Source organism: Protomyctophum parallelum (assembly GCF_964188405.1).
Source record: "Protomyctophum parallelum genome assembly, chromosome: 17".
Taxonomy (NCBI): domain Eukaryota; kingdom Metazoa; phylum Chordata; class Actinopteri; order Myctophiformes; family Myctophidae; genus Protomyctophum; species Protomyctophum parallelum.
Window position 1 is genome coordinate 34,611,110 of NC_139719.1, and position 14,792 is coordinate 34,625,901.

A 14,792-nucleotide genomic window follows, 5' to 3' on the forward strand; every position below is an offset into this window, starting at 1 on the left:
AGCGTGGTCACCCCTACTTTTTTTGTCTGATTTTGGGATCAACGGCAAACAACAGCATGTCAGCAGTCCTCAGCTCTCCTCTGACTGAGCGGGTGCAATAGTTCAGAAAGATGCATCCGTGCCAGGCCAGATCATGTGAAAAACAAATTAAAGAACCTTAAAGGACCACTTCACCACTTTTCAATCTATCTTCATATAATAGGTCCTCACTAATAATCGTGAAAAAATGGCGCAATTTTCTTCTACTCGGTCTGTGTCTCATAGGAGGGCTGTGGGCAGTGGGCAGAAGACGGTTTCTAAACTGCCCACAGCCCTCCTATGAGACACAGACTGAGTAGAAAGTGTTTCATTTAGGCCTGAGGCCGATTCTAAAAAAACGCCTCTAGTAATATTTCATCCTGCTTTTCTGAACTAATCTGTCTTCCTGTCTCTCTCTCTCTCTCTCTCTAGTGTGGGATTGTGCTGGGCACTATATTGTTATTCGTCTGCTCTTGGATGACCCACCAGTCCTGCATGTTCCTTGTCCACACAGCCAGCAGTACCAAACGCAGGACTTACGCAGGACTGGGTGAGTTAAGACTTCTGATTCACAGTTCACAATGGGACTAATTCTTAGGTGACATTCACACCAGAAAGCTTTGCTGCCATTAAAACGAATCCTGTTGCGGATTGTCGGAAAGTGCACTTCGTTTGGCAGGTGTGAAGCTTCATTCGAATCCTAATGCGCATTCTACTCCGAGCAAAAACGGGGGTTTCGCTTCGCTTCACTTCCAATCGCACTTACTTCCACAGTAAATAAAGGAAATGAAGCAAACAATGTGGTGGGTGAACACAGTTGGAGAATGAGAATGCATATTTTACGCAGCGCAAAGATGTCCCTTTACCGTGGATAGACGTGGTCGAATAAGGAGACTGAAGCCCTGATTGAAATGAAGACGAGTACATTAATAAATTGCTTAAGGAAACGCATAAAAACACTGCAGTGTATTATAGCCTACAGAATATTTTGTCTGTCTGTGCGTGCCGTAAACATGGAGTGCTGTCACTGTGTGGGGACTGGGGAGTAGGGACTTTCATCTCATTTTGCTCTGCTGTCTGTTATATCAGTGCTGTGCCTCCATGCCCAAAAGAACAGTGCGTGGCTGCGTGCGTATAGTGAGAGAGAGAAGGGGGGGGTTCCAGTCCCAGACGGCACGTCACATGCCCATTATGAGTATAATTTTATCACCATAGATTTAACTGTGTAGGCTAGTTTATGAATGGAACACATTGATAAAGGTCCCCCCTGTTGCGTTTCCAATTGCTGTGGATGACGGTGAAGGCAAACCGCAGCAAATTAAATATGCAAGAATCCCAACTTCGTATTAGGTGCGAATGTGACCTTAGTCTTGCTTCCTTGAAGTCAGGAAGCAATGTGTTCAATATCATCAGTGGTGTAGTCTACCGTTATAAGCTATACTATATACGTAGTATACCGTGGCAAAGTGTTTTGGGAACAAGCGTATACCGTCTGCTAATCATTTCATCCATTGACCACATGCGAGTGTATAATAGGCTATACGTGCGCATGTTTCACAAGGAATAATGATGGTATACTGTCTGACAAAGCCTAGGTTACAACACTGAATAACATAATGATCAATTCCTCTGATAAGTAATTTCTTTGTCCATGACACATGCCCATGTATTTAAGACTTTGGCACTGAAGCTATGAGTCGGTGTACTGCGGCTACTTTGATCTCTTCTCAGTACTCTACCTGCAGCCGGCACCTCAAAAAGGGATTGGTGTGCACTCCTCTGAACTGTTACGTGCCCATGTCATAAATGTTGTAACCCTTCCATAGCAGCAAATGGCTGCAAAAATAGGGTTTAAATGCTAATTATTATTATTATAATACCCTATTTTAATCATTATTATCAATGATATTGGGAGTGGGACCAAATCGAGTATCCACATCAGGGCTTGACATTAAATATTTGAGGCATTTTGAGTCACTTGTCTGGAGCACGAGCACACAAATAGGCTAATCAACTAACTGTAAGTTGGTTTTACTTGGTGAATATTCTAAGTATGCAAGTTAATAGCCCTAGATTAGTATCTCTATGATCTTACTTATATTTCATGTATTCCAAATACGCAGCCATAGATCAGTCCTATCCGTGCACGTTTACCAGACTGACCTCGTTGGCATTTACTTATAGCACTGCCTGTGCACCCACCCAATCATTTTGGGGACTGGGGAGTCCCCAAACGGATGACATTCTCTTCGGCAAGGGGCCCGGAATGAGTGCAGGACTGAACATATAGGTCACACAAAATAAGTTGTGTGATCAATTGCCCAACACCAATCGCAACACACCTGTCAATTGTGTGCGCCATAATGTTTGTTTCCCAAACATCGACATTTTTATATTTTCAGTCTAGCTTTTCCTCATGTAAAAGTGGCGATATTTTATATAACATATGTTTTCTGTCAGAAACTAGAGGACAATATCTGACTCAAAGTCTTAGGAATTCATTACTGGGTAGTACACGCAGTGCTACAAGTTTACATGCTGATGTGGTCAGTCTGCTAACTTCTCTGATAGGATTGATATATGGCTTTGTATTTGGAATACATGAAATGTATGTAAGATTACAGACATTCTAGGGCTATTAACAATATTGGAAAGGTGATGATTAGGAATGCCAGACAATATTCTTGGCTGGTATGAGCGTCACAGAAAAAGCGAAACCAAGAGTCACTTGTCCAACGGACAAGTAACAATTTAATGCACTTGTCCGAATGTCCGGGAAGATTTAATACTTGATGTCAAGCCCTGCACATTCTGAAACCTCCAGTCACACAGTATTAAACTATACCGTGTACCTGGAACTGGATTGTGTGAAAGTGTAGTGTGTGCCTACAGTATGTGTTCACGCAGTGTGATGTACGTTGTAGATAAGTTAATAATAACTTAATAAGTTCAATTCTTAACCCTTATCAAGGTGAATAGTTTATTTTTGAGCACCTTTATCTCAACACACCCGTCTATGCACTGATAATGCCAGTTAATTCACACACTGACGTCACTTGTTTCTCTGCAGCTTTCCACGCTTATGGGAAACCAGGAAAGGCACTGGTAGAAACCAGGTGAGATTGCTTACTCTTGACAGCGGCATTGAATAGAGATGGACAGAATAAAAAGGGCCCAGCTCAGACTGTAGCACTCAAAAATGCCTTGGCTTAGCCTACATTACTGTCGTTTGATAAATATTCCATTTCATCCAGTATTGTATGTATGTAGTCATGAGCCCAAGTACATATCACAATCATAGTGCACAAATTTACACGTGACTAAATATGATCTTTTGGGTGATGATTTATCTACCAGTACACCATGGCGACTTTCACATTTCACATTTTTATTGACGGGATAGGCCCTTGAAATGTAGTATCTCATTTCTTATCTCTTATATTTCTACCATGGGTGATCACACGTCAAGTTGTGAATTTGTGATGCAAGATGTAATTTCATAAATGTGTATGTACATGTGTTTGGACACACACATAACCATTAACCTCCCCCCCCCCCCCCCCTCTCTCTTAGTATGATAGGGTTGATGTTGGGGACCTGCATTGCATTCTACGTTGTCATTGCTGATCTCGGCTCCAATTTCTTTGCTCAGCTGTTGGGGTTACAGGTTAGACTTTGTGCCTTTTGGACTGTTCATATCACTCATTTGCTGATGATTACATAATTATAATAGCTCATTCCACTGAATTCAGCCTTCATTGAACTTGAACCTTGTGTTCAGCAGTTTATGTTTGTTTTTAAATTCAGTTTCTGCTCCTACTGTGTTGATATGTTTTATTATTTTTCTTCTTCGTAACTCGATTATTAGTATTGATAAATACTAGGCTAAATTGAATAGTATTTAATACCAACGCTGGCCTTGTTTGGTTTAGGAAACTTTTAAGAAAAAATAAAAAAGAATATATATACAAAGTTTACATCTAAACCATAAAAATAAAGCATGCTTGTTTCTTTGTGTATTTCAGACCCACATTGTCTCCATATCATTTATCCCTACCCTCCTTTTAAACACTACTGTATGTACACTTAGTTGATTGGAGTCTCCCAGGGGCCTCCATCTTGCTTTTCCTGGTCTACACCAAATCTCCTCACTGTGTGACCTAGTAGAACTAGTTTTCATCAAATGTGTGTTCGTCCTAGAATAGAGACGTTAAGGGTTCATCTAAAACAGTGATTTTCAACCTTTTTTAGGCCACGATGACGGCCTAAAAAAGGAACGGGACGGTACTCCTAAGTTCTGATAAATGTTTACAACGCAGTCCTGTGGTACACCCCCCCTCCCCCCTCCAGGTGACGGGTAGTTTCCGCGTGGTGCTGCTGATCGCGGTGTCTCTGTTCATCGTGTTGCCTCTGAGCCTGCAGAGGAACATGATGTCCTCCATCCAGTCCTTCTCCGCCATGGCGCTCATCTTCTACACGCTGTTCATGTTCACGGTGAGCCTGACGCCACACAGACAGACAGACAGACAGAAGTGTCCTCATTTTTATGCTAAACTCAAATGTTCAGAAATGGTGGAAATTGACAGACCCACAAGCTCGTACATGGTCTATTTCTTTTTTTTTGGAAATGTTTTAAAGCGTTAAATTGATTTTAACCCTATCTCCCAGCCCTATGAGAAACATCAAATAAGAGAGAAAACATGGCAAGATCCCAGGGGCCCTTAAAGACGTCATGGTTTACAGATTTTATTGTAGAATATTGAGGGTCCAGTCTAATATGCTTATGTTGTCACAAGGCCCGCTGGCTGGCAGTTGTACAGCTCTTGGCTTGTAAGACCTTCCATACTTGACACATATTGGTCCTGTTTTAAATGCACCACATGGCAAATTTAATATTAGAAAACACAACTTCCCCACAGGTGGCAGTTGTTAAGACTGGTATAAAACATATTTTTATTATATATAATTTTATTTTTCCTGTCTGCTTTACAAGCTCCAGTCCAAACACTGTGTATATGTACTTGTTCTTCAACAAGTACATTGGTGTGACTATTGTAGACCCACATGGCAGCTCTGTGTTCTGTTCTGTTGCCTGTACTGTAGCGTATCTAGTCGAGTTCTCAGTCATCACGGCTGAGAACTCGACTAGATAGTGTTCTATGGAAGCATGTTGGGCAGTGGAAATTGCATCTACAAGCACTCAATGCATACCATGGACTCATTATAATAATAATAATAATATATACGATTTATATAGCGCTTTTCTGGGTACCCAAAGTCGCTTTACATAAAGAAGTACAGACATATTTATTAGAAAACTATTTAAAAGGTTTAAAAGGTTAAAAACTAGAAATTAAAAATCATTGAGAGCTTAATGCAGATGGGATGTTTTCTGTCATTCCTTTAAAGATTAGAGCATTTTAAGTGGTCAAACTATCAAGCATTTTCCATAAAACCCTAATGGTCTCGGTCAGATATTTCATTAAAGCAATTAAAGCCTCAGTCTGTGATTAGTAACCATGTTTTAGTAAACGATGGTAGTGTGGGAGGCTCCTTTCACACAAATCACATTATAGGACTCGGCCATACACTTTTCTTTCCAGTCGTGATTGAATATTTTCGTTTTAATCATTCCATGAGCGTTACCGTTATCATCGTAATATATCATGTCAAAACAATGTCTTGCTGGTCATCGTTCTAATGGGCATGTGTAGAGGTGTTGTTTAGTTGTAGTGTGTTATTTGGCTGTGCTGTTGCTTGATTCAACACTGCGACTTAGTGTTGCTGTCCCTCTGACTGGCCTGGCCTCTATGATCCAACCTGGCGTCGTTCCATCCAATGTCCATGAGCTGGAATTACTGCTTGGGTCTGTGTGTGTGGATCTAGAACCCAATAAGAGCTGGTCTGGCCTATAGTCCCTCTAACAGTGACTTTCCTTCCTTCCTGCTTCCCTTCCTTCCTTATGTTCTTCCCTTCCTCCTTGGTGGCCTCCTTCCCTCTCCCTCTGACATTTCCTCTCTCATTCCCTTATACCCACTTTCCCCCATTCCCCCTCCTTTATTATTCCTTCCTTCCTTCCTCCCTTCATCCCAAACGAGTTCCTCTTGGACCTGCCATTCCTGTCAACCACTTCCTATCCTCCTCCTCCATAATCTCCTCCTTTCCTCCCCTCTGCTATCACTCCCATCACCATCATCACCCCGCCCCCTTCACTTCTCCTCCCCTGCCCGTCTTGCTGCCTTGTCTTTTGTTGCCACTACTGTAGATAGTGTTGTCGTCGCTGCGCTACGGCCTAGTGTCTGGTTCCTGGGTGGAGCACGTCCACCTGTGGCGCCCCAGGGGCATCATTCAGTGCCTGCCCATTATCGCCACTACCTTCTGCTGCCACCCGTAAGTAACCATAACCACCCACCCATCCTCGGAAATGACACCCCGGCCGGGGGTGGAAAGGAAACCGATTCAGGAGCCAAAGGGACCCAAACTAACTCCTCGACCCACTCACGCAGTCCGCTCACTCATGCAAATCTTTCCTCCTTGCGTCCAAAATGAGGTCATGGTCCGTTCAAGGGTGTGTGGGTGTGTGGGTGTGTGTGTTTGTGTGAGCGTCTCTCGTAGGTGGCAGTGGCATTAAGGCAGCGGGCGGTGTTGATACAGTAAACTGTTAAGCATCTTGACAGGCTCTGCTTGTCCTTCAGCCTAGGACCTTGTTCGCTTCCTATTCCTGCCCCTCACATAGCAGTGTGGTGCGCTGGGGGGGGGAGATGTCGGAGGGGGATGAGGGGCTTTTCATGTAGTCCTCAGAGACTGGAGACCTCTAGGAATGAATGGAGCACAAGGCAGGAAATACTGCTGCTGACTGAAAACTTGCCTTTACCTTCTACGTACCCGTCTAATCTTATATTAGATTAGCTACTTTACTATTTGTTCGTGCTCCAAAAGGCACCCCTCACTTGATTTTTAGAATGGTTGGTATCCTTGCTCGATGCTCGGGCAGGTTTTCGTTCAGCATGGTGCTTCCTGTCACATCTCCATTTAGTTTTTGTCTTGTGCTAAGTATCCCCTCAGTCTTTTTCTCATTTTCTTCTCTCGCATTACCTTTTTCATGTCCTCCACTCTCCTGCCCTCAGCATGGGCCTTCCTCCTCCGCCTCCTCTTCCTCCAACTCATTGTCTTCATTTGGTTTGGTTCGTAACTTCCTCCCTCCCAGATGGTGCTGTCCTCGTTCAAACATGGGCTGCTCAGTGGCCGGTGGCTGGGGCGGGTCAGTGCTGTGCGCTGGGAAGGCGTGTTTCGCTGCCTCCCCATCTGTGGGATGGCCTTCGCCTGTCAGTCGTAAGTACTTCCCTCTCCCGCCTCACCCCCCTCCCCCAACCTAATGACGCACGAAAACTAATAAAATGGAACTCTTAATTTCACTCAGAAGAATTGTAAATTACAAGGCTCGTAACATTGATTTCAAGCGAGGGTCTCTGAAGAATCATAAGTTGTATGGGCTCGTAGGCTTCGTGCAGAAAATGGGGGGGAAATTATGAGTGTGAGTCTAATGATCTCTCGGTGGGAAAATCGTGAAATGCGGGCTCGCACACTTTTCCGGTGTCTGCCTCGTATAGTGGCACGGTGAATCAAATCTTTCTTCGCTGTATCCACACATTTAGCAAACGTCACAATCGCTGCATGAATACCTGCATTATATTCCTCCTAGTGAGGCTTTGGGAAGGTTTCACCGTGTAAAGAGACATGGACAGATGCTTGAAGGAGATGGGGGACAAAGGGAGTCTGCAATTTATTTAGTTTTATTTATTTTGCTGATGCACTTTTTCCGCACCTGTTAGCCTAACTGGTTAGCGCATTCACCTCTGTTGCGCTGTTGGCTTCCTTCCTCTCTGGACTCAAACATCCTCTAAAAAAAGATCAAGATTCTGCGTTTACCGATTTGACTTGACTGAGACAAAGACGCAGATTTAATCGCATGTGAAAGAAAGCCGCGGTTTGTTGGTTAGATTTAATTAAATCTAAGCCTTTTGCGTAATTACGTGTGTAGGTGTCCAGGAGAAGACCAGGCATTCTGCACCTCCCATACTCTACATCACGTCTGAGGAAGGTTCCAAGACTGCAAAAATCACACGTCTAATCACCAGAGACTGCATGTGGTTTTTTCCCCCCAACATATGACTGGAACTCATTAAAGTCTGACAAAACATGTAGATCACAGCCGTTTGGAAAGTAACAGAAGCTTTCCAACTGTCTAGTGTAGTTTCACTCCTTCCAGCCTTATGAATGCACATCATCTCTCCACTATCCCTCCACTCTTTTGTCCTTTTCTACCAGTTTTCGACCCTCTTGCATGTTCTGTCGCTACCTCTGTTTTGTCGTCACTACTTTGCTGCCTGCTCTGGAGTGGGTGGGTGGGTGGGGTTTGGGGGGTGGTCAGATTAGGTTGTGACGGGTGGTGATGGTGTTTGGGTGTGAGAGTGAGGTAGGTGTCACGAGACAGAGAGGGTGACTCAACTGGCCGCTCTGAGACTGAAACGATACGTTAATTGTAATCATACACGAGCAACATCATATTACCGGTACTGTGTGTGTGTGTGTGTATGCGCGTGTGTATCACATACGGTATGTGCACGTGTGAGCTTTCAAACGCATGCAGATATGCAGTCTTCCTCTTAATGTACAGTGTGCGTGTTAAGTGTGTTTGTGCGCACCTATGTGTGTGCCTGTGAGAGTTTTCATGCCCTGTGTGTGTGTGTGTGTGTGCGCGTGCATGCGAGCACACACACAGCATACATGTGTCATGCGCGGGTCCCACTAGCGGTGCTAAGTGATATTTGGCAGGGTGTTTTGTTGGCCTGTGGTCAGGCAGAGCGGGGCGAGCGCTGCGCTACGACGGCAGGCAGGCTGCCGAAGCCAAACCACTAATCAACACGCTGGCCATCCGCCACCTTACAGACACACACTGATGTATTCAGGGGGCTGATTAAACAGCTTTCAGCACATTGGATTTTTATTACGTTCATGAAATGTGTTTACTTTCGCTTAAAACATTACTTAACATCGCCATTATGGAGGCACGGGGGCCACGGGCCCTGGTCGTTTTTTCTTTTTGTGTGAGCCAACGCCGTTTAAAACCTGAGAAAAAGGTTATCCTCCTAACAGAAGACGAGAAATGCACAATTGGAAACGTCCCTCTGTTATGTGATGCTGCCCGGCGCCTTAAGACGCCGTGGCACTGATATTGTGCTGCCATACTTCTGTACACATATACCTGCACGTACTACTTTATTTTTATTTTTTTATTTTTTTTGGGGGGGGGGGGGGGGGGGTGCAAAAAGCAAATAAAAACTAATTAGATCCCGAGTCAGAACTATAGAGTGAACGTTGCGTCTTTTAGCTCCCCCACTTACAGTATGGCGTTTTATTTAACCTTGGCTATGAGATTTACGGGTACACGGATTAAACAAGCGTCAAAGAATAGCACCATGGGACAGTGCTCACCCATAAAGTGTGTGTGTGTGTGTGTGTGTGTGTGTGAAAGTGAGATGGAGAGAGAGAGAGAGGAAAGAGAAAAAGGAGGAGGTGGGAGGGGGTACAGAGAGTTACAGTTTCTTGCACTCTCGTTTGTTCTTCGTATCCGTCTCTTTCTCTGTGTGAGAGAGAGAGAGAGAGAGAGAGAGCACAAAGAGACTGCCAGGGAAGTTTATAATGCTCTAAAACCTGTCTGGCACTAGCTGTGATATATAAGGCCTGTAAATTCCCTGTTTAATGTGAGCCCCCCTTCTCTCTAGACTCTTACAGCACTGAGTCTATGACAGACAAACAGGGAAGGGAAAGAGACAGGCTTACACACACACACACACACACACACACAGACAGACAGACAGACAGACAAGAGAATATTTTCTGTCTTGGTATCAGTTTCAGCTGGCCTTGGCTCGTGTGTCACCCTCTGTTTCGTGATGCCCTCTGAAACGCACACACACACACACACACACACACACACACACACACACACACACACACACACACAGCCATTATTTCCATCCACTGAAACACATTTGCCATTTTGAACTTGTTCAATTAATGATTTAGTTTTCTCTCTCTTTAACCACACAAATATAGCCACGCTCACGTGTCTCTAGATGCAAGCTTGTATATCGGCTATTCAATTATTTTTGGTAAATGTTTGAAATGTTGTACATTTTAAATACGTTAAAGTCACCTCACCTATAATGACTTCCCTGAAACGGAGACACCAGGGTGGAAACTCATTTGTGGAATGAGCTAATCAGGGGTCTGCAAACTTTTTGAAATTAAGTGCCATGTTTTTGTTTTCTAGATGGGCCGTGTGGCACACATTATTCAAGTTTAATTATAACACCATGCCAAATATAAAAATATTTCCAGTATAATAATAACCCTTTTCCTTATTTTGAATTATTTTCTTTCACATTAGGAGTGGGCATTGTAATAATGATCATTTAAACTCAGTTCAGAGTTTGAATGAATGTAGAATGATGTGCAGGACATTTGGACTTAATGTAATTGGCTACATTTAAAAACAAATGTTATTGTAATCCTCTCTCTCACACTTATGCCGGTGTGCCAGTGATTACCCTTCCCTGTGCCAAATAATGTTGGCACACCCGTGCCCAAGGTTGCCTACCCCTGAGCGAAATAATGTCAAGACGTTACTTCTGTGCCATTGCATGCTTGAGCGCACGTCGGCGCGCATGAGGTCCCATCATGTGTGCCTCCTGATGTGCCATGCACAGTGCTCGCATGGGCTTGCTTTGTTGTGTCCCTGCAGGCAGGTGCTGCCCACCTACGACAGCCTGGACGAACCGTCCGTCAAGCGCATGAGCACCATCTTCACCTCCTCTCTCAACGTGGTCACCACCTTCTACATCACCGTGAGTGTTGGGGGACACATCCGTGCATAGATTCATTCAAGCAGCGGTTCCCAAAACTTTCAGGTCGAGGCCAGACGTTTGCCAGGGTCCCTCCCTGGCAAACTAGAGAGGAACTACAAGTGTACAACACACCTTTGCGCTGCGTTTCGAGCTTGTAGATTGCCTATTTACACTACTTTTTTTTTTACTTATGTTTGTTTATTTTAACATTCATACAATTATTAGATGTTTTTTTTAATCAAACACACATGCACGCGTGCGCGCACACACACAGACAAAACAGATGTTGTTCTCTGTGGCTCCGCAATCCAATAGCATGAAAGTCTTCTTTTTTGGGCAGGGAGGCTTCTTATAAGCCTCGCTGAAACGTTAGCGTTGACGTGTCTCACAACACGTGCAAACGGTGCAGAATTGGCTATTTTCACCAAATGCTCCACTATTATGATCCAGAAATAGGGACACTACACAGTTCAAGAGTTTAAGAAAACTTTAGGAAGATGCAGTTCATTGGTCAGTCACGCTGACATAAGTTACACAAAACAGTGGTTCTCAAAGTGGGGTCCTTGAGGGGTTTCCAAATAGCTTCACTTTGGTTGCACAAGTCAGTGTTGTTAAAAAAAGTCCCTTTGCTCCAGCTCACTCTCTTCCAATGCGAGATCTGTAGCTCTCCTCCCCCTCCCTCGAATGGTGGATTATATGATTGATTATTGATATAACAGATATAAAAAGTACACAGTAATTTAACTATAGCAGTGTAACCAAATGGACCCCTCCTACCATATCATTTATGAGCAGCTAAATTAGTTCCTATGTCTTTGCAAAAGGCTTGTAAATTGTTTTTGGAAGAATAAAACCATCAGGGCTCTGAACATCAGCGCTGATAACTGTCAGACGCACACTTGAGAGTGCACGAATGGAACCAATGGAACCAATTCCATTTGTGCACTCTCGGAGTTATGGGGTCTTTGAAATGGAAAAAGTTTCAGTTTCAACGACTTGTCATAAAACATTTATCCCCCTTCCTTTCCAAGGTGGGCTTCTTCGGCTACGTCAGCTTCACAGAGAACATCGAGGGCAACGTGCTGATGAACTTCCCGTCCAACCTGGTGACGGAGATGATCCGCGTGGGCTTCATGATGTCTGTGGCCGTGGGCTTCCCCATGATGATCCTGCCCTGTCGCCAGGCCATCAACACCATGCTCTTTGAACAGCAGGTAGCTGAGCTCACATCCCTCTATTCACAGGCAGCAGAGCCTGACACCACTGTACAGTCCTTTGAGTGTACCCTACTCTTACTGGAAAACCGTCAAATGTTGCCCTGAAGTCACCTTCATATACGGGAATTGTTGGTACATTTCTTTTATATAATGTCTGAATCTCTCTCTCTCTCTCTCTCTCTCTCTCAGCAGAAGGATGGGACGTTTGCTGGGGGTTATATGCCTCCTCTGCGTTTCAAGATGATCACCCTCGCCATCGTATTTGGTACCATGCTGGGAGGCATTCTCATCCCCAATGGTAATGTGTGTGTGTGTGAGATAGAACATTAACACCTTGATGATTGTACTGATACTAATTCATAGCAGCAGTAAGATTGAAAAGTAGAAACGTTATTCAAGGTAAAATAGCTTGTCTGAGAGTATGTGGGAACATGAAACGGCCTGCAGAAAGGAGAAAAGGCTGGAGGAATCAGGAATAGCATGATACTCATGATGCGTAACTTTCTCTCTGTGAAAAGAAGTGGCTGGTGATTTAGTATGTGTTGGAGGTGACACGTCCTACGCCCTTCCACATGACCATGACCAACTGTACTGGTGGTCAGTGACCATGACGGAAAAGTCTGGGAAAACGACTAAATTGAGAGAAAGGGAAACATTTGAGAAAATGGGGTATTTACAGTTATAATGCTGCACTCTGCAACATTTTTCCCCAAATACATGATCTCTCACGTCACGTGATTAATAAACACATATTGTTTTGCTACAATTGGTTTCCAAATTTGTGGGATGGGCCTATTTTCCAAAAACGCTGCAAATCATGAACGCAGTCATTTATTAAAGTGCCTCAATAGAGGGCACCACCAGAAACACTGTTCACCTTTGCCCATAGTCTGTGCTACAAATACAAAAAGCTGAACCATATGTCTTAGAAATGCAATTTTGTCCCCTGTGGTTCCCTCGGGTCATGGCGCCCGTAATCCAGGACTCGTATTGTGGCAGCCACACTTTCCTGAGATTGTGTAGTTCTTTATTATAGTGCTTCAGCAGAAAGAGTTATCATAGACTATAACACATTCCAAGTTCACGACATGCAGTCACTCCTCTTAAACCCTTTTCTGTGCCTAAATGCTGACGAGCACTTCTAAGGACCTTTTTTTTTTTTTTTTGCTAATTCTGTGTTGTAACGGTGGACGTCTACCAAATTGTCGGAGGTATGTGCATGCGAGAGAAATTTGAACAATAGTCTTGAGGTTGCTGTTTGTGTGTGTGTTTGTTTGTGTGTGTTGCTGGCTGGAGGTCTTTAAGGTGCATGTGTTCTTTTATGTAGCCAGTGTAGCTGGGGAGCTTTACGACGTGTGTGAATATGACTTTACGAGTCAGTGACTGTCACACTCTAACACAGTCCTTAAATCAGGGCTCTAACTTTTATCTCCTTTTTAGACGAGCAGACGGGAAGATAGGGCTATTATTCTCCCAGACACGTGCACACACGTACACACCAACACACACAATGTACACTACACGTTGACAAATCCGTGTGTACACACACACACACACACACACTCCCATATTGACTCTCCATCAGGTCCTTTCCTTCTCCTGTACTCTGTGTCACTCTCTCACGCACACTCTTATGACACAAGCACGCGCGCCCATGCACAGCTGCAGCTATAGCATGATGTAGGTGTGAAGGTTAGGGTTTTGTATATATGTTTTATTCATTCTCGTTATATGGCGGCTGTTCGTTAAAGTTTTGATTAGGTGGTCGCACGGACGGACACACACACACACACAGGGAATGTGTGTGTTTGTCTGGCCCTTTGTGTTTCTAATCAGACTAATAGAGTGGGGAGAAAGGAGGGTAGGGCCCCCGAGGGACAACGGACACTAAATCTGAGGGAGACAATATGGCCTGCGTCCCCTGGTTGAAGGATGGGTGGGACCTGGGCCCTACGCCCAGCCAGCCTGGTGCACTGGGTTGAAAGGGGGGGAGGGGGTGTTGTCTAGAGCCCGACCGATGCCACTTTCTTTGGGGGATTTTGGCTTTGGTTTTTGGCTTTTGTTCCTTTATTGATAGTTACAGTGAAGACAAATAAACAACTTTGAACCAACCTTGAACCTTGAAGACGGACAGGAAAGAGAGAGAAGAGACATGCGGTCGTCATGAACCTTTATCAACATTATCAAGGGCACACATATTATTCAGTTGCTTCTGATTTTGGCACTTTGGCTATCGGCGTGTGCAGCCACTTTCTTGTTTTTTTTTTTTTAGGGTTCCCTATTCAGTTTATTCTCCCACGGGTAGGACATTGGTGTACGTAACCATCCCCGTGCATAGCTTCTGATATCCCACACACTCGACACATCACGTGTCTCTGTTTTTGAGTCCAAACAAGCCCTAAAAGTACAGAATATAGGCAACACATGCACATGAACTACACACAGAATTTGAGAAGACTTCAATATAATTATATTTAAACACTACATGTCAGCCCTAATTATTAACATTTTTTGTTTTGTTTTGCCAATTGCGTTCTGAGCTGATATTTCTGATTTTTTTTTTTTTTTACATTTTCACCAAGAATGACCCGCCCAGTTGCTATGTCCTACCGGGGAAACTCCCCCTGACAGGCTGGCAGAGGGAGAG

At 44.1% G+C, this 14,792-nt stretch overlaps 1 protein-coding gene across 3 annotated transcripts in view; it reads left to right on the plus strand.

Annotated features, from left to right (window-relative positions):
• slc38a10 (solute carrier family 38 member 10) overlaps positions 1 to 14,792 on the plus strand; it is a 31,469-nt gene that overhangs the window by 1,004 nt on the left and 15,673 nt on the right. For 2 of the 3 annotated variants that reach the window (XM_083787742.1, XM_083787744.1), the window contains exons 2-9: positions 451 to 568; positions 3,089 to 3,134; positions 3,592 to 3,685; positions 4,369 to 4,512; positions 7,226 to 7,350; positions 10,826 to 10,928; positions 11,960 to 12,142; positions 12,335 to 12,443. In XM_083787742.1, coding sequence (XP_083643868.1) covers positions 451 to 568; positions 3,089 to 3,134; positions 3,592 to 3,685; positions 4,369 to 4,512; positions 7,226 to 7,350; positions 10,826 to 10,928; positions 11,960 to 12,142; positions 12,335 to 12,443 — 922 coding nt within the window. Of the gene's footprint in view, positions 1 to 450; positions 569 to 3,088; positions 3,135 to 3,591; positions 3,686 to 4,368; positions 4,513 to 6,283; positions 6,409 to 7,225; positions 7,351 to 10,825; positions 10,929 to 11,959; positions 12,143 to 12,334; positions 12,444 to 14,792 lie in introns of all 3 variants that reach the window. The other variant, XM_083787743.1, reaches the window with a different exon arrangement.